The sequence below is a fragment of the Radiomyces spectabilis genome (genome assembly GCF_025331425.1).
Source record: "Radiomyces spectabilis strain NRRL 2753 chromosome Unknown BYT42scaffold_1, whole genome shotgun sequence".
Classification (NCBI taxonomy): domain Eukaryota; kingdom Fungi; phylum Mucoromycota; class Mucoromycetes; order Mucorales; family Radiomycetaceae; genus Radiomyces; species Radiomyces spectabilis.
Window position 1 is genome coordinate 1,517,790 of NW_026251926.1, and position 16,770 is coordinate 1,534,559.

Consider the following 16,770-nt stretch of genomic DNA (forward strand, 5'->3'; position numbering starts at 1 on the left):
AGAAAAAAGTTAGACAATAGCCGCTTACGCAGTAAGATTATCATATTATAACACAGCCGTTTAACTATCTTCTTCTTCTTCATCTTCATCATGTTCTCTGAAGCGGGGATTCTATGCCACGATGACAGCTTGATTAGTTTTTTTTTTTTTTTTTTTTTTTTTTTTTTTTTTTTTTTTTTCCAATATGATGCTGATAATACAGGAGCCTACCTGTTCCTTTTGACGCTTTCTGTCCATATCCTCTGCAGAGTCCTCTTGTCCACGATCCCGCTTTCTATTACCTATTAATCACGACGCCAAAGTATTATATATGAGCAATTGGTTGCATTTCACCGACATGCGGTTGTTGCTAAAACTCACCAGCGCTCGTTCCCACACGGTTCTTATATTCGTCAGCACCTTTGGGAATCTCTTTGATGGCTTCATAGTTCTCTTTAATATTTCTTGCTCTGTCTTGTTCAAGTTGCATGCGCATACGATGGCCCCAACCGCCACGTCCAGCGTCATATTCCATGCGATACTCGTCACGTACTTGCCCACCGCTACGTCCGCGACCGTATTGACGTCCCTCTTTGAAACCTGGATCTAAATCACAACGAATGACACGATCGTCGAGCTTTGTACCATTGGCGTATTTCATGCAATCCAGCGCATCACTTCGATGATAGTATCTATCATGAAAATGTCAAAAAGAATTCGCTTCCACGATGGCAAGAAAGATATGGCAAGCTTACTCGACAAAGCAGAACCCACATGGGGTCTTTTGATTACGATCTAAGCCCATAATGATACGTTTAATTTCGCCGCATTTCGAAAATAATTCGTAGATTTGTTCTTCCGTTGTATAAAATGAGAGATTGCCGACGTAGAGGGTGGTGGTGCTGGAGAGATCGTCGACAAATTGATTGGAAGTTCCCTACATTTGGAGATCCTAGTAAGCAAACTGAAGCAAAAGCGCGAATAAAGAATGAATGGGGCAAGGAACCTGGTATAATTGGTCGCGGTAGCTGGAAGGCACAGCGAGAGAATTCACGAGTGAGGTCATGGTTGAGGACAGCAAGAAAACGTAGTGGCCCGATCGAACACTTTTTGCAGAAATTCAAACGCCAAGTGACTGTCGCCAATTCCCGCTCGCAAACTCCTCAATTTTGCAATGCATCTTTTTCAGCCAACATTCACATCCATCCGAAGACTCCAATTCAGTCAAAAAGTCATAGCATGACGTCACGCTGAGAACAATGAATATGTTCTGAGCTTTGACGCTGAAGACTGGCGAAGCTTTCCACAATCTTGTGCAAGTGATTTGCTCTACGTGAACATCATTTAGCTGCCGACGTTCGCGACGCTGTTGCCAAATATGAAGGAAAGTTCAACATCGCACTCGTGGTCAAACGATCCAACTACCATGTAACCTCTTTCACATGCAAGCACTACGGAGAATGGAGAACCCGCAAAGGTGGCGCCGACGATGACGCCCTTGAAGACCAAGAAATTTCAGGCCAGCCGCTTATCAAGAGCACATGAAGCCAGAAAATTGACTGTGAATGCTTCATCAACATGAGGCACTCAAAGTTGGGCAAGTGGTATGCTAAGGACTGGATGGCTGAACACAAATGTGTCATATAAGAGGTCAGAAAGGTGTACGGCCTTTACAGACAACAACCTGCAAAAGTCGCATCAGCTGTATCAAAGACGTCGACTTTGTCTGAAACCAGCTCATCCACCGCAAGCACGCCAGATCCAGCAGCCGTATCCATATATCTCCAAGCGGCCAGATCAGATCGCATGCACGTTGACGATGCCGACATCTCACAGCGCTTTTTCGAGCTTCAACAAGCCAAATTTCTGTATCGATATCCTAAAGCTTTTGTCTTTTGATCTCTTATTCTGGGAATACATCTTTTCGAAGATACACTTTGGACTAGCGCCTACATTTTTGGAAGTCTCTTTTACGAGTCGCGACCGCTGGCCAGTTATCCCTGGAATCGGTTGTTCACTTGATCTTCTCATCATCGTCCATTTTTCTACTACATAAGAACAATCGCATTCATCCATAATGGCACGATTATTTGTTATCAAGCTCTACCGACGCGTGCGCCATAAGGTCCAAGCAAAGGCACCGAGAACTTGAATCCCCTGTAACATCGACCGTATGGCTGCCTGTCCGCAAGTGTTCTGTATGGCCCACCGCAATGAGGACGGTCAACTGGATTCCATTTACAAGAAGCTTATCGTAACGACATCTCAGCTTTTGCGCGACTTACCCATAAATCCAACCAATGCAGTCATCAGTGAGTTCGAGCTGATTACAGCATACTTGATACCAGCTCCGAAACCGCTCGATGCGTTGGGCGGCTACCGAGTCCCCCGAGAGTAGCAGACGTACAATTGCCAGTAAGTAGCCCGATTGTCTTATCACAATGTACCCAGAAGACACCGACGATGGTGTAAACATTGGATATGGAGAAGTTAAAGCGCGAAAGCGAACGGCGACATCACTATCTTGTCAATCGTGACTTGATCCGCCTTGCGCTCTTTACCAAAAAATCAATCGACGATGACAGCTTTGCTACCCGCACTACCTTGGCTATCCATACTACTGGTTCTACTTTGACTTTATATTTACTCAAGATCCAAAGTGACGGCCTGAATATCATGACCGAATTGGCCCAGTTTCAGGTTCCTATGGCTGGGTCCGAGATTCCTTCATTTCTGGCGAAGTTTACAACCTTAAAAATGGCATTTATGTTTTTCTCAACGAATGCACTCCACTGTCAACCGAAAGCAATGCCTATCCTTCATCTTGGCGTCGCGCCTCCTTATCTCCGAGTGATGAAGCGCTAATCTTGACCAAGAAAAACCGTAAACGCAAGAAGTATTCTAGCTACGATCCCTAACAACTGATGTCTTTATATTCTTCCTTTTATTCACTTTTTTGTTTTACGTAGTAAAGACGATCACATCTCTCCCTGCCAAAACAAAAAGATGGTTTCATTCAGAAATTTCGTCAATCTACCTGAGTATCGATGCGCATCATAGCATGGCTTCTGAGGCAAACGAATTTAGTTTTCGTACAACCTGAGTTTCGTTCTCGCCATCGGGCGAATTTACCTTCCGGAAAAAGAGTGCACCAGTTGGCTTGATCCGCCGCCAAGTTTAAATTTTGGGTGACACCACCGAGTTATTAGAGTCGAGGGAACACCAAGAATAGCATTTAACCACCTTTTAATTTTCTATTCCGATCATTTTCCTTCTTTCTTTCCTTTACGATGGAAAAATACTATCATGGGCAGCAATATAATACAGCAGCGCAGCCGGGATATGGTCAAGGTCAATACGATAGCTATGCGATGCATTATCTCCCGCCACAACAAGGCTATTCGGTGAACCATCCGGACGAGTATTCTGACCATTACAACCGATCTGGAAGCACGCCCGTACCTACTCCTAGCAATGATAATGGATACGTCGTTGACAATAGTGCTGACCGAAGTCATATCGTCGGCATGGCGATGCCGTCAGATGGAGGATATCGAAATTTTGAAAAGGCCGCCTATGTTCCTATCGATGGTGCAGGAAGCATCCGACAACGCCGATCTTGCATCGATATGTTCTGCTGTGGATGCTGCACCTGTTGTCCCCGTTGGATGCGATGGTGCACCTGTTTAATACTTATCATCATCGTCGGGTTAGGCATTGCTGTGGGTGTACTGGCGGCTATATTTAAAGTGCCGGAAGTGAAATTTCAAGGCATCGAAGGACAGCCAGCAGTCAGCCTCAACGGCACAAGCCTCAACATGATGATGAATTTCAGTATCAGCGTCAACAATCCAAATATTGAAAGCATTACATTTGAAACCATTGAAGCAACGGTAAGTTTTCAAATCATTTATTTGGTCCGTTTATGAGGATGAGAGTATGCCGGATGACACGATGTCTCTCTAGGCCTTTTACCCAGGACATCATGATATTCCTTTAGGCGGTGGCACCAAAAAAGACCTCCACATTCGCTCCAACGGTGTCACCAACTTTACATTTCCTTTTGAAGTCAAGGTTGATGCACAGCAGAGTGCCTCAAAATCCATTGCGGCCGACATCCTTACCAAATGCGGCCTTGTTGGAGGCGAACGGCAAGATCTTACAATAGACTACGACGTGAAACCCACAGTTCGCATTGTAGGAATTCCTATTTCTATTACCTTGAGCAACAAAGCCAGTTTTCCTTGTCCAATTGATGTAAGTGTCTCATTTTTGGATGTTTTGCCGCACCTCGAATACTAAACGATTTATATAGGGCAATGATGTATTTTCAATCCTTGATAAATTACTTCCCCTTATCCCACCGGATCTACTGCCGAACAATGGTTCATGAGAATAAAAACAGCTGTAACAGGATCGGGATTAGTTGTATTCGACAAAATAATTTAATGCGGTCTATGCATATCGTTACTTCCATATCGGGATAAGCAACGATGATAACATATGAATGCATCTCAGTGGCTGTCGACTAGGAACAGTAAAGTTCTATGTTCAAAATTATTCGACGGGTAAGTTGGAGGCAATCGCCTACACCTCCTTATAGTGTACTTTTACTTTTAGAATAAAGACAACAACTCGATCTGAATCATTGCGTCGATACTGTATGACGGCAAAACATAGTTCTGCATGATAATGGCGTTATGCTGCGTTTTCTTGGATTTGCAAGACTACGTCGTCCCAATTGTACAGTATAAACCAAGTTTTATTGTATTACCATGCGCTTTTACTAATTTTCGACGTGCCAAGCAGCTTGTATTTTTGTTGGCAAGTAAAAATCAAAATCGAGGAAGCCATAGATGGATGGTTTGCCTACTCCTTCATTGTCACACATTTTTGAGACCAGCTCCAAACAAAAAAAAAACCCGCTCTTTTTTTTTGGATGCGTGCATTTATTTCAGGAAAACCCAGAATGACACGGCTATTTCTCACTCTTGCAACGCGTAATTTATTTGTAAACCCATCTTACATTAAACGCACCATGTCGACTACAACTAAGCATATGGATGACGATTGCATCTTCTGCAAGATTGTACGGTAAGCATTGACAGTTGACACCTATTGACGTTTGTTGCCCATGTTTAAGCATCGGTCACAATTTAGTGGCAAAGTTCCTTCCAAGAAAGTCGCAGAAACTGATAAAAGGTGAGTAATACGATATGGGGCTTTCGCTTTTTATTGCCATCAATAATACTGTTGCTACGTAGTTTTGCGTTCATGGATATTGAACCTCTGAGCTCTGGCCACGTGGTGAGTGTTGTCGCATAAATGTGAATAATGTCGAATTACTCAAAAGCAGTTGCATAAAAATATAGCTCATTATTCCTAAATGTAAGCCAAGCCAATCTTTACTTTAATGCAGTCGCTGATAATGATCGACTAGACCATGCCAAGTATATGCATGAGTTGCCAGATGAATACTTGTCAGATGTCATGCCTATTGCAAAGCGTATCGCTATTGCTGCAGACTTGGACCAATACAATGTTCTTCAGGTAATTTCTCCAAGCGAACACAATACCGAGTCACATATTGACTATTCCCGTTTAATAGAACAATGGTAAACTGGCTAATCAGGTAAGAGATTACCGGGATTTCACAAAGTCTGTTGATCAGTGATAACATCGCAAATCTAGGCTGTACCACACGTTCATTTCCACGTCATTCCCAAGCCCAACGAAGAAACCGGCTTGGGTATCCGATGGAAGCCCATGGAGACGACCCCTGACGATATTACAGCTGTTTACGAAAGAATCCTAAAGAAGCTGTGAGGCGTGCGGTTATTGGATCTGAGATCTGATTGAACCGTCGTCAGATTCTCATCATTGTCTTTAAATTTCGAACCCAACTGAAAGAAAATTGATTCGAGACAATAAAAAAAAATTCGATGCGTGCTTCCTCGCAATAACCCACACTTCTGTATTTCTCTCCCTTTTTCCCCGATCTTGCAATGTCTCTTCTATATGCAACGGCTGCAAGAAATATCCGCTGTGGACCATTCTCTAGGACGTTCACCACCATATCAGGCGCCACATGTAAACCGCTGATCCGTCCTGCACCTGTTATGAATCCACTCATGGCACGTCTATCCCCACATTCACGAGTAACCACTGCAGCAGTTCCCTCTTATCAGCATCAAACTGTCCGGTCATTATCCATGTGGCGGATTCCCATTCTGATTGCCACAGCCGGCAAAACCAAAAGACGACTTGCTGTAACGGCTCTTTTGGGTGGCGCGAGTCTCATTAGCGCTGTCGTGGGACCTGTGGTATGGATTATCCTTGGTGGCACAGGCGCTTTTGTAGCGTGGCGCGTATGGCGTCAAACGAACAAATGGTGGAAATACATTGGACCTCCAGCCGCGACCATTGCTGGATCTGCCGTTCCCATGACCTCGACGGTGTGGAACGCCGTTAAAAACCACGTTGGAAAACACCGAGCGGCTGATGAGGTGCGCCAGAAAGCGATCGATCATGTCAAGGAGTGGGCGCAGACCCAGCAAGGACGACAAATTCTACTGAATGAATTCAGTGTAGATCACGTCGATGAACTCACCTTCTTCCCCACCCATTCGTCAGAAACGGTAACACGCAAAATATCACAAAATGAGGGAAAAGAAGAGACTGAAAGAAACGAGGTGAAAGTGGAATTTTGGGTGGAAGACGATCAAACGATGGGAAACCGAGGTGGAGGTTGCATTGTGCATGCCTGGGCCTCCGTTGACAAGAAAGGTCAACCACACCTCGAAAGCCTCAAATTAAGCGCACCTGGATGGCATGACGATGAAACTGTACCATTACATTACGACAGGGATACAGGAAGGGAAAGATTGTCATAGATCTCTTGGGGGAATTGAGCAAATGTGTTGCTGCTATATATGTATTCCGGATGGACATCCTCTATTTCTGTTCTTGTAAATACACTCTAGATAAAGATCATTTTTAAAATTCAGTTACTCGCAAACATCAAGGACCTGATGTTGCAGAATGCGTTCTTTTTTGGGGGGATTTCGGATCACAGGCGACTGCGGGTCAATAGTGCGACTGCGGGATTATTACTTCTTGCTGCCATCATCCTCGGGCTGCGACGGTGTACGGAAAGGCGCCTCCTTACGAGATTCCGCCAAGAGGTTATCGATACCTTTTTCTTTCAGTGTTACCTATTGCAGTTGATTCATGGTGAGATATGATTCATTAGATAATCATTTCAGAAGTTTTTAGTGACTTGTACCATGACACATGCACGATAATCCTTGAACAGATCTTCGCATTCCGGAGTTGTGTCGCCTTTGAGAAATTTTTCGGAATACCACTTGTTGAAGCAATTATCGTACTTTTGCTTCAATTCTGTGCAATTAGGACCGACGCTGGAAGACATAACAAAAAAATAAAAAAAGAGTTTGCAACTATGCAAGGAATCCGAGGTGACGGGGGAAGGAAAACCAAAATATGGAAGAACACCTCGATTGGTTATTTCTGATTCCGGATTGAAATTCCGCTATAGTGGCTGTGCCATTTATCAAAAGAGGACTGCCGCACAACTCATGCAATAGGCAAATACAGTTTATTCAACTTGAATATCAAACCAGACATTTGCCCGGAAGAATTACATCAAGTGGGCAGAACAGAGTACGTAGTGACTATGCAGCGCAGGTTAACCTATAAAACATGCGCCGGAACAGTGCATGGCCGGTGTTGATAGAGCATTGCATGGAACGAACAAAGAGTTTTGATATTTTACAAGCAGCGTAAACACAGGACCCGCATTAACCTGAACAATGGAACTTCTGCCAAACAATCCATAATCGAAACCTGGTAGCGTCTTGCGTGATAGCTGCAGTACAGCAATTCAACGACTTGAATGCCCTATAAAGGATGGCTAAATATCGATTATAACGGTAGGCTAGTCCTACCAGAACTGATCTAACAAAGTTCACAGCGGCAAATTAGGTTAACCACGTTGTCCCGCATAAATTCTGCCCTGTCCAGCATTTTTTGGGGATGCGAAAATGGCAGACGGATGGATTGTCCCAGCTTACTTCAATAACTATTGGCACCATACGACGGATAAAATGGAATCAAAGAGGTATCTATATCGGTGTACTACATAAACAAAAACGTCGGTGAGTACTCTCATAAGGACAAGCGACAAATCAATAGATCTTCGTCCTCCGCTGGCATGTCTTCAAGCCACGCCAGCAATAAGCAGTAAAATTCGATACTTTTTGTATCTCGAGATTCTTCCCCTGTTTGTATGTCACGAATAATTTGACCGCATTATTCTCTTTTAATTCTATAAGAGCCCCGAAAAGTGCAAATGTTGACGCTGTTTTTTGGGGGAGGTTTCGTTATCGTCAACATCAAAAAACATACCGGAAGCCAGCTGAAATGGCCGATTTTAACGTTTTCGTCACTACCGTTCAATAACGCTTGGAGTAGCATGGTATCATCTGCACGTTCTATGATTTTGGTAACTTGGTGGTTGTTGTTTGTATCTTGTATCTCACCCTTTAATCTTTTAAGCTGATAATATGCTTTCGTAGATACAATACAGTAATAAGTTCAACTGAAGATATATACAGTGTGTGTCAATATTTTATTACGTGGATGTTTGTAATCCGTCAATTATAATTTGCTATGTTAAAGGTACATCATAAATGGATCACAGCTTGAATAGCTGTGATGATGATTCACCAAGAGAAGTGCAGGAATTGCGAATTTTTTAACTCATGTCTCAGGAGACGATTGGGCAGAAATAGTCAAAAAATTTAATTTAATTTCATTGTTTCTTGGAAAGCATTCTATATTGCAGCTTTTTTTTCCATCTTCTGTTAATACTTTGATCCATCGCCATGTCCAATAATGCTGATCTCTTGAAGCGTATTGCCGAACTTTCTGGAGCTATTGAACAACATCGGATGAACCAGCCCGATCATGGTCCAACTTACAGTCCGACATCCTATCGCGGCCGACCGTGGACACGAGGGCGAGGACGGGGCAACATGACGTTGAACAACACCACACCACATCCCGCAAAAGGAAGTCCCAACAGGACACTAATAGTGAATCAATCGCAAGCAAAACCATTCTCTGCAACACCCTCCCATTCAGCAACTTCCTCGTCTGCAGTGGTGCATACCCATCATCGAAAGCTAGATAACACCAAACCAAGCGTCTCACCGTCCGCTGTGAAGCTACCAAGTGCCGTTCCAGGCCCAACTGGCTATGCCTCTTCTGTTCCCGCCAAACGACCTTTTGGGACAAGTCAGCATAGGACCCTCATCAACAATTATGGCGCTTCGACAATAACGAGCATTCCACCAGCAGCAGCAGCAGCAACAGCGACAGCGAGCACCGCACAGCGACCCATTCATCGACCATTGCATCGACCAAACGTAAGCCACAACAAGACACTCCTTTTCAACAAAAGCTCTTCAGGCATTCCGGGCGTCGGTGTGCCTACGACAGTTTCCCGTTCGATCAATGCCGCAGGGCAGGAAACGGTTACTGTCAACGGTGTGTCCTACATTGACAAGGGAAATAAACTGGTACGCCAAGGCCATGTCGGTTCAACGCCTGCTCCTCGGGTGCTTGTAAAACGGCTTTCAAAAAGGTAAGCTTGTTGGGAAATCGTGCAGGTCGCAAAGCAATCGAGCGAATCCTTATTTTGTTTTTATAATGTATAGTAATAAATACAATAATATGGTGCTGGGCAAACGTCCGCGCATACGAACGGAAAAGAAACGACATGTCCGCAGTAAGAAAGGAAACATGGTCTTAATGCGTGAACCTGAAGGGTATACAAGGCAAGGACGTAGCGGCAAATCTCTCGTTCTGAATACCAAAAAGATGCAAAAACAATACTGTGGATTTTATACACGTTACGGTAAGTGCTCAATGATAAGGTTTAAATATCAGACACTAATGGTCAGCTTTGGTGCTATAGGCAAATGTCCCAACGGACCGTCATGCCTCTTCAAGCATGACCCGGCTCGACGGGCCATCTGTCCTCGCTTTCTCAATAAACGGTGCAAAAAACCTGCAGGACAGTGCAAGTTATCTCATACACCTACTCCAAACATTATGCCTCATTGCGTCCATTTTCAACGAGGAAGGTGTAGCAATGATGATTGTCCTTACCCTCACGTGCGTGTTAGTCCAGATGCACCGATTTGTCGCGCTTTTGCCACAGAAGGATATTGTCCAAAAGGACTGGAGTGTCCGCAGAAGCATGTTCACGTATGTCCGGAATTTGCTGAAACATCCAAATGTTCGAATGCCAACTGTCGCTTGCCACACGTAACGCGAAGAACAGGCGACCAACAAAAAGCCACCGGTATTGTGCGCCCTGGTAGCTGGGTTAGTGCACATTATTTCCATGCTCAGAAGCAAGCAAGAGCCGAACAACAAAAAGAACGCGCAGCGAAACGTCAGCGCATGAGTGTCAGGTTTAACCATGTCACCGGCAAACCAGAAACAGACCAGGACGATGATGATACCAAGGAAGAAAATGAAGAAGATGGGTTTGTTCGACTATTTGATAACAGCGATGACGAAGGATGGAGTCAATTCTATGCCAAGGAATCGACAGATACCGATGACGAAAGCGAGGAAGAGAAAAATGAGGATCAAATATCAAGTACCCAACAAGCCTCAAACGGAGAAGGATTTGTTCGATTGCATAATGACAGCGGCGATCAAGCCTCGGCTCAATTCAGTACGAATGATCCGAAAGAACAGGAACTCGGTGAATTGCGATTTAGTGATAAAGGTGAAGACGAAGATGACGGCGAGGAAGATGAAGATGACGAAAGCGAGGAAGAAGACGATAGCGAAGATGATGAGGCGGAAGAGGGAAAAGAAGTAGAGAGTGCTCAAGCACACATGGAACAAGATGAAAAATCATTGGAAAGTGACAAGACGGCGGATGCATTGGCAGATGAAGCTGACACCGACAATGAATATGAGGAAGTATATGAAGCGGTTTCAGATGATAGTGAATATGAGGATGCTGTGGGCGACATCACGTACAGCTAAATCTGTGAAAGGGGATGGACCTTTCGCTTCAGATTCTTGTATAATATTTTGTATTACCTTGTGGATACCTTAGCCATACGCATTTCTTGAGAATTTATCGAAATAAATAACACTTTATGTTCAACCGATGCATGGTGTTTGACAATATCATGGAACTGTATATCATTCGCATGTATAATACGAGAAATATGCTTTTATTCGTCGATCCCCCCTCCCGTAATTAAAAATCTATGAATCACAATGTTTGCCTTTCACTATTTTACATGAATAAAAATGATGATATCGGGTGAGTTGCTTTCAGAGGGCATAACAAACGAATCAATCTGCGGATTGTCCTTTGCTACAGCAATGGCCCAATTCGTTTCGATGGACCACGCCCATCTCACGGTTGGTCGTTCACGACGTCCGCTTCTTCTTCTTGTGCAATGTTACCATCGTCCAAATCCATCAGCGTCAATTCTTCAATAACGCTGCCATCAACGGCGCCTTCATGATCTGCTTCAATTAATCTACTTCCGGGAGGTTTGGAATCAAGTTGCATGGTATCGACCTTTTGGTTATTTAGATTGTAAGCATTCCAGACAAGATGCCAGCGCCCCGCATCGGAAGGTTGGAATTCCATCATGACGTAGTGAAAATCGAGGACACTGCTGTCATACATTCGCCAGTCGGCTACTTTTTCAAAGTCAAGGTCACCGCCTGCTCCTCCAATGATAGCATAATGCACGCCGTTGCGTTCACCGCGTTGATAATTATGTTGATGACCGGAAATCACCAGATCCACACCGTACTTCTCGAACAATGGTACAAAGCGATCCTTCACAAAAGCACCCCATTCGCTTTGCTTCTTTTCAAACCATCCTTCAGGTTCCCAATATTCAATAAAGGGCGGTACATGGACAACCACCACACGAAAATGAGCTTGCTGAGATGCTTCACTCGCCAGTTCTCGCCGTAACCATTCATCTTGCTGTATCCAGTCCAGGTTACTGTCCAAGATACACCATCGAATCGCGCCATTTGCCATGGAGAATGCATACCAAGGATCGTTGGAAGGATTGGTACGCGTGTAATGGTATTCGTAAGTTGGATCGTGATCATGGTTGCCGTGTGCATAGATCATTGGCATGGATTGGCCGAGATGATAATAGGTCAGTGGGCCCACAAAGTCCGTTTCCCATTGTCGCAGTGAAAAATACTGCTGTACAGCATCCCCAGCATGCAACAAATAGTGTGGTTTATGCTTTAGCCGAGACACCTGTCGTAATAATGTGGCGAATGTATTCATACCGAACTGATTATCCGCCATGGCCGCGACTCGGATGGTTTGCATTTCAGTGTTGGCGTACCAAGAAAAAGTATGTCTCGTCAACACTTTGCCCTTGTTCGTCCGAATATCGTAACGATAATTTGTATCGGCGTCCAGGGGGCCTATGGTCGCTTTATATGCAAAATGTCGAGCATCGAGTTCCAAGGGGCTGATACGCACATTGACCGCTTTCTTTGATGACACTGGTTGCCAGGTAATCCACATGTCTTTTTCTCTCATTCCACAGTTCATCTCCCATACGATCTGTACGTGCTGTGTATCGTGAACATAGAGCATGGGCTGTTTCCTGATGGTGCCGCACGGTATCCATCCCCGATCAAATAGAGAATTATCCAGCTTGATCATGAGAAATGCCCATAATACTTGCAATCGACTCCAATAATAGATTAACAGTAACGATAGTATTCCAGCAAAAAACAATGTGCGTTTCTTATTCCATCGAGGCCAACGATGAGGTATTGCGGTAGTTAAAGGTAGACTTGAAATATTTCCCCGATTTTCCAATGCTTTCAAGAAAAGATCATCTCGATTGATGCGATCGTTCCGGTCCTGGGGATAAGGGGACGTCGGTTGTTTGTGCTGAAACGATACGGAGGAATAAGGTTCGTAATTAGGTTGGAGATTCATTATGCCTCTTCCATGGCCAAGTAAAAAAAGTTGGAATTTGCCACTCAGTCGCCACAAGTAACCCCCCCAAAAATGCTTGGAAAATTTGGCGAGTCACCACATCCACAAGCTTATCCCGGAAACCACAAAGTTGCAGTAAAACTCCGATCACGTCGATCCAGCGGGATCATAAAAGAGGATCTCTTTTGAACATGCAATAGGCATTGGTTACAATCTATAAAATTATATTATGCACAGGGAATGGTGTTCTATGATGTACATAAAACAGAAGTGGATGACTATTTAGTAGCGACAATGACCATGTTTCTCGGTGAAATGATGGGATCAAACAAGGGCCACATCCACACTCCTTTGGTAGCGCTCTGTAGAGGATTCAACGATTCCTTCAAATACAGCCAACGGTCCATGAGAACGATGCTTTCAAGTACGGGGGCAAGTAAGGCTCGTATCGTCCAGAATATGGCCATTTGCTTGTCTACTTGCTTCTCCTTGTATTCTTGATAATATCGTGAAGCTTCCTCCTGTGTGATGCTGTCCTCGGGTATATTTAATCGGGCAAGAGCTGCTTTAACATAAACTGGGAACGAGGTAAAGTCTTTCTTTTTGTTTAGACGCCCAATCACCGGAGCAGCTGAGGCTTTGGCTAGTTCTTTCTCCACCATGATCAGCTGTAAGAAGAGAATGAGTGTAAGCTCTACACCCTATCACGTATCCATCCATTGTGTGTAGGGTACCTGTAATAATGCGCGGAAAAAGTGATGTTCATACGCTTTCAAGCTGTCATCTTTTTTATCAAGCCATCGAGACGGAGCTTGACAAGCCAACATTCGCGCTGTCGATCCGAGCCGGTAATCGGTAGATTTCAACGCACGACTCATGGGAAAACCATTATGCTCGCCTTCTTCCGTTAAGAAATGGTAACAACAGCCCACACTAACCAAGGCGACCATCTCTTCACTTTCGGCAAAGAGTTGTAACATCAAGCTGGAGAGATCGCCACAGGCATGTAATCCACACAGTAACCAATGTTCATCACTGTGAGTACTCCATCGCGACAATATATTCGATGCATTCTCGGGGCCAATCGTATCTGTAACGTGATGTAAATCGAATGCTTTCCCTCCTTTCATAGCTTTTGCGTTGAATTTTTTGGCACCGCAAGTTTGTACTTCGGAGGAATCCACTGCCAATACTTTTAAACGGTGTTGGTATGCCAAAGCGCGTGATAAGTATCCCTGTCCAGCACCTAAATCCACGACCGATGCCACATGCTGCTTGCGCGCTATTTGCTCGATCAAGGCGTTCATTCGCTCCACCTAAATCTCGAATTTTAATACGTCTAATATCACTGAGTGTAAACACGATCATAACATTTTACCTCGTGAATTTTTTTTTCGGTCATGCCAGGCAAAATATGCTTATCGATCGGACAACTCGGTGAGGGGACTGTGCAATGGCGGTTAATGTTTTTGTCATTCGTCGTTTTAACTGAAATAGGGGATCAATTGGCGCAGGCATACTCAACAGTCATCACTCGGACACCGTGACAAGGACAGGTTGTGTGCTGCCTGAATATATTCTTTCAAGGAAGGAGGCCAGTTCGACTATGACATAATCCAAGCATTGAGTGTTGCCTGCCACACAGCGACAGAAGAATAACAACATAAATACCAAGCTTGTGTTGCAGGCAGCTAATTGTACCAAGACGGAAGACCATTCGTCGGTTGAATCGTCAGCAGTTGGTAAAAGTGCCTTTTGCCACTCTGGATCCAATAAATCCCACTGGTTATTTGTCATGAAATCGACCACATGAAGATCTGTCAAGTGACGATAGCGTTCAAAAAAGCCGATCAGCGACTGAAGATACTCTTCCGGTGACGCGTCCGAAAACTGTGGCGGAAGGTGGATCTCTTTCGACATGTCAAGGTGCTCCATTGTCAATAACAGGAACACAAAAGAGATACGCAAATGAAAAATTTGTGGCTTGCATGAATTTTCACCGTAGTAAAAAAAAAAAAACCCTCCGCAAGGGTTCTGCATTATGCCCGCTATTCACAAAAAGCACGTGATGCTGCGACGATCCATTCTTTTGATGCACCAGTTGAATAGCAATATTATCCATTGCCATTAGAAAAAAGTCATGGCGGAGGAAGAAGAACTAAAGTCTCGAAAACCAAAAAGTAAGGAAAGCTGTCTCTTTGAAATACCAACAAGACAATGAACGCTTACCTAGGCATCTCTGCTGACATCTAGACGGTCCATTTCGACAGCAACGATTACCAGCATGGCAGCCTGTACTGACACCACGGACCGTGCTCCCCACCTTTTTTATTATTGGCATTCTTTTTATTCCCATTGGTGGCCTCATGTACTGGTCTAGTTCTCGTGTATGATCCTGGACATTGTATTACACGCACGATTCGTATTACTCACCATTCTCACTTGTCATGTCTGTTAGATCTATGAAGTCATGATCGATTATTCGCAGTGCGATCAATATGCGACACCGGTCTATCTGCAGCCAGCAGCATACAGCTTTGAATTTCCAAAGTCCGCGGGTGATGTTCAGCAAGAGCCCCCGGTAAGAGGTTGTCGTTCTGACACCCACATAAACAATTTTCCCTAATTTAAATGTCTAGGTTTACCATTTTGAAAACGCTACAAAGTTCATCGATCCTTCGTGGCAAAATCCCAACAACCTTACTTTCAAGCAATGCGTCCTTGATTTTACCTTGCCGTCAGCCATATCTCCGCCAATATACATCTATTACCGACTCACAAATTTCTATCAGAATCATCGTCAATATATCAAGAGCTACGATGCGAACCAACTATTTGGCCATCCAGTGTCTGCCGGTACTGCCAGAACGAACTGTGATCCTCTGGCTGTAAATGGGAATAATCAGGTCATCTATCCTTGCGGCTTGATCGCTAATTCAATGTTTAACGGTAAGTATCGAAAATCAAAAGGCTGCGTTATTATATTGCTTACTCATTCGATATGCTTATTCGCAGATACGATCTCCAATCTGACATCTGTTAATGCACCTCAAGATTTAAGCTACGGTTTCTCCAAAAAAGGAATAGCATGGCCTACCGACAAGCAAAAATACGGACCTACGCGGTACCAGGTTTCACAAATCGTTCCACCACCAAACTGGGCCCTCCGTTATCCTGATGGCAAGTATACGGAACAATATCCACCTCCCGATCTGTCACAAGAAGAACCATTTATGGTATGGATGCATGTGGCCGCATTGCATGATTTTCGCAAGATTTGGGGACGGAACGACCATGACAAGTTATTCGCGGGAAGATGGCGTGTGCGCATCGATATGAGTATGATGATCAAAACGATGTAGCCAAGAAAAAGAGTATGAGAACTAACTTTATAGCTACAGATTTTGACACGCGGCAGTATGATGGCACCAAGTGGTTCGTTTTATCGGGAACTTCAAAATTGGGCGGTCGAAATCCGTTCCTGGGTATCGCCTACATGGCAATCGGTGCATTGTGTCTGTTTTTAGGTTTTATCTTTGCTATTCGACACTGCATTAAGCCGAGAAGACTGGGCGACGAGTCTTATCTTTCATGGAATCAACGCGGTGGCGGATTACCAAGCAATAACCGAAATAAAACCGTTCGTTTTGACAATTAAACATTAGCACTAATTAACCCATCTGTTCCTGTTGACGTTTCAATATCGCATGTTTACATCTATTAATTCACATTACGTTTACCAA

General features: G+C 44.1%; 10 protein-coding genes across 10 annotated transcripts; 6 read left to right on the plus strand and 4 right to left on the minus strand.

Annotated features, from left to right (window-relative positions):
* Nucleotides 1-60: 60 nt before the first annotated feature.
* Nucleotides 61-1,045, minus strand: BYT42DRAFT_542018 (uncharacterized protein; the record flags this gene model as incomplete). The annotated part of the gene is made up of 5 exons (XM_051565591.1): nt 61-111; nt 211-281; nt 361-671; nt 735-916; nt 986-1,045. The coding sequence occupies 5 exons, from the start codon at nt 1,043-1,045 to the stop codon at nt 61-63; spliced, it is 675 nt and encodes a 224-aa protein (XP_051428350.1).
* Nucleotides 1,046-2,460: 1,415 nt separating this feature from the next.
* BYT42DRAFT_609584 (uncharacterized protein) lies at nt 2,461-2,844 on the plus strand (the record flags this gene model as incomplete). Its single annotated transcript, XM_051571281.1, has 1 exon — nt 2,461-2,844. One exon carries the CDS (start codon nt 2,461-2,463, stop codon nt 2,842-2,844), a length of 384 nt encoding a protein of 127 aa, XP_051428351.1.
* Nucleotides 2,845-3,093: 249 nt separating this feature from the next.
* On the plus strand, nt 3,094-4,606 carry BYT42DRAFT_19640 (uncharacterized protein). The gene is made up of 3 exons (XM_051562492.1): nt 3,094-3,872; nt 3,946-4,236; nt 4,295-4,606. Exons 1-3 carry the CDS (start codon nt 3,270-3,272, stop codon nt 4,370-4,372), a joined length of 972 nt encoding a protein of 323 aa, XP_051428352.1. The 5' UTR covers nt 3,094-3,269; the 3' UTR covers nt 4,373-4,606.
* A 242-nt stretch (nt 4,607-4,848) lies between these two features.
* BYT42DRAFT_552333 (hit family protein 1) lies at nt 4,849-5,941 on the plus strand. The gene is made up of 7 exons (XM_051566365.1): nt 4,849-5,073; nt 5,140-5,181; nt 5,244-5,286; nt 5,352-5,367; nt 5,420-5,529; nt 5,588-5,611; nt 5,671-5,941. The coding sequence occupies exons 1-7, from the start codon at nt 4,919-4,921 to the stop codon at nt 5,803-5,805; spliced, it is 525 nt and encodes a 174-aa protein (XP_051428353.1). The 5' UTR covers nt 4,849-4,918; the 3' UTR covers nt 5,806-5,941.
* Nucleotides 5,942-6,110: 169 nt separating this feature from the next.
* Nucleotides 6,111-6,872, plus strand: BYT42DRAFT_542021 (uncharacterized protein; the record flags this gene model as incomplete). The annotated part of the gene is made up of 1 exon (XM_051565592.1): nt 6,111-6,872. One exon carries the CDS (start codon nt 6,111-6,113, stop codon nt 6,870-6,872), a length of 762 nt encoding a protein of 253 aa, XP_051428354.1.
* A 108-nt stretch (nt 6,873-6,980) lies between these two features.
* On the minus strand, nt 6,981-7,477 carry BYT42DRAFT_19729 (mitochondrial distribution/morphology family 35/apoptosis). Its single transcript, XM_051562495.1, has 2 exons — nt 7,265-7,477; nt 6,981-7,193 (listed from the first exon to the last, which is right to left on the minus strand). Exons 1-2 carry the CDS (start codon nt 7,409-7,411, stop codon nt 7,089-7,091), a joined length of 252 nt encoding a protein of 83 aa, XP_051428355.1. The 5' UTR covers nt 7,412-7,477; the 3' UTR covers nt 6,981-7,088.
* A 1,351-nt stretch (nt 7,478-8,828) lies between these two features.
* Nucleotides 8,829-11,197, plus strand: BYT42DRAFT_640945 (uncharacterized protein). The gene is made up of 3 exons (XM_051572539.1): nt 8,829-9,646; nt 9,720-9,919; nt 9,980-11,197. The coding sequence occupies exons 1-3, from the start codon at nt 8,886-8,888 to the stop codon at nt 11,068-11,070; spliced, it is 2,052 nt and encodes a 683-aa protein (XP_051428356.1). The 5' UTR covers nt 8,829-8,885; the 3' UTR covers nt 11,071-11,197.
* Nucleotides 11,198-11,237: 40 nt separating this feature from the next.
* Nucleotides 11,238-13,074, minus strand: BYT42DRAFT_552340 (Metallo-dependent phosphatase-like protein). Its single transcript, XM_051566366.1, has one exon. It carries the CDS (start codon nt 13,025-13,027, stop codon nt 11,453-11,455), a length of 1,575 nt encoding a protein of 524 aa, XP_051428357.1. The 5' UTR covers nt 13,028-13,074; the 3' UTR covers nt 11,238-11,452.
* Nucleotides 13,075-13,305: 231 nt separating this feature from the next.
* Nucleotides 13,306-14,334, minus strand: BYT42DRAFT_487650 (methyltransferase domain-containing protein; the record flags this gene model as incomplete). The annotated part of the gene is made up of 2 exons (XM_051563819.1): nt 13,306-13,695; nt 13,762-14,334. The coding sequence occupies 2 exons, from the start codon at nt 14,332-14,334 to the stop codon at nt 13,306-13,308; spliced, it is 963 nt and encodes a 320-aa protein (XP_051428358.1).
* Nucleotides 14,335-15,497: 1,163 nt separating this feature from the next.
* BYT42DRAFT_487392 (CDC50/LEM3 family) lies at nt 15,498-16,389 on the plus strand (the record flags this gene model as incomplete). The annotated part of the gene is made up of 3 exons (XM_051563795.1): nt 15,498-15,608; nt 15,667-15,976; nt 16,043-16,389. 3 exons carry the CDS (start codon nt 15,498-15,500, stop codon nt 16,387-16,389), a joined length of 768 nt encoding a protein of 255 aa, XP_051428359.1.
* Between the last annotated feature and the right edge of the window lie 381 nt (nt 16,390-16,770).

Coding starts and splice junctions, on each gene's coding strand:
- BYT42DRAFT_19640 (XM_051562492.1), top strand. CDS start 3,270: ATGGAAAAATACTATCATGGGCAGCAATATAATACAGCAGCGCAGCCG. Junction 3,873..3,945: donor TTGAAACCATTGAAGCAACG/GTAAGTTTTCAA, acceptor ATGTCTCTCTAG/GCCTTTTACCCAGGACATCA. Junction 4,237..4,294: donor GTTTTCCTTGTCCAATTGAT/GTAAGTGTCTCA, acceptor CGATTTATATAG/GGCAATGATGTATTTTCAAT.
- BYT42DRAFT_552333 (XM_051566365.1), top strand. CDS start 4,919: ATGCGTGCATTTATTTCAGGAAAACCCAGAATGACACGGCTATTTCTC. Junction 5,530..5,587: donor ACCAATACAATGTTCTTCAG/GTAATTTCTCCA, acceptor CCCGTTTAATAG/AACAATGGTAAACTGGCTAA. Junction 5,612..5,670: donor ATGGTAAACTGGCTAATCAG/GTAAGAGATTAC, acceptor TCGCAAATCTAG/GCTGTACCACACGTTCATTT.
- BYT42DRAFT_19729 (XM_051562495.1), bottom strand. CDS start 7,411: ATGTCTTCCAGCGTCGGTCCTAATTGCACAGAATTGAAGCAAAAGTAC. Junction 7,194..7,264: donor ATTATCGTGCATGTGTCATG/GTACAAGTCACT, acceptor CAACTGCAATAG/GTAACACTGAAAGAAAAAGG.
- BYT42DRAFT_640945 (XM_051572539.1), top strand. CDS start 8,886: ATGTCCAATAATGCTGATCTCTTGAAGCGTATTGCCGAACTTTCTGGA. Junction 9,647..9,719: donor GTAAAACGGCTTTCAAAAAG/GTAAGCTTGTTG, acceptor TATAATGTATAG/TAATAAATACAATAATATGG. Junction 9,920..9,979: donor TGGATTTTATACACGTTACG/GTAAGTGCTCAA, acceptor TTGGTGCTATAG/GCAAATGTCCCAACGGACCG.
- BYT42DRAFT_552340 (XM_051566366.1), bottom strand. CDS start 13,027: ATGAATCTCCAACCTAATTACGAACCTTATTCCTCCGTATCGTTTCAG.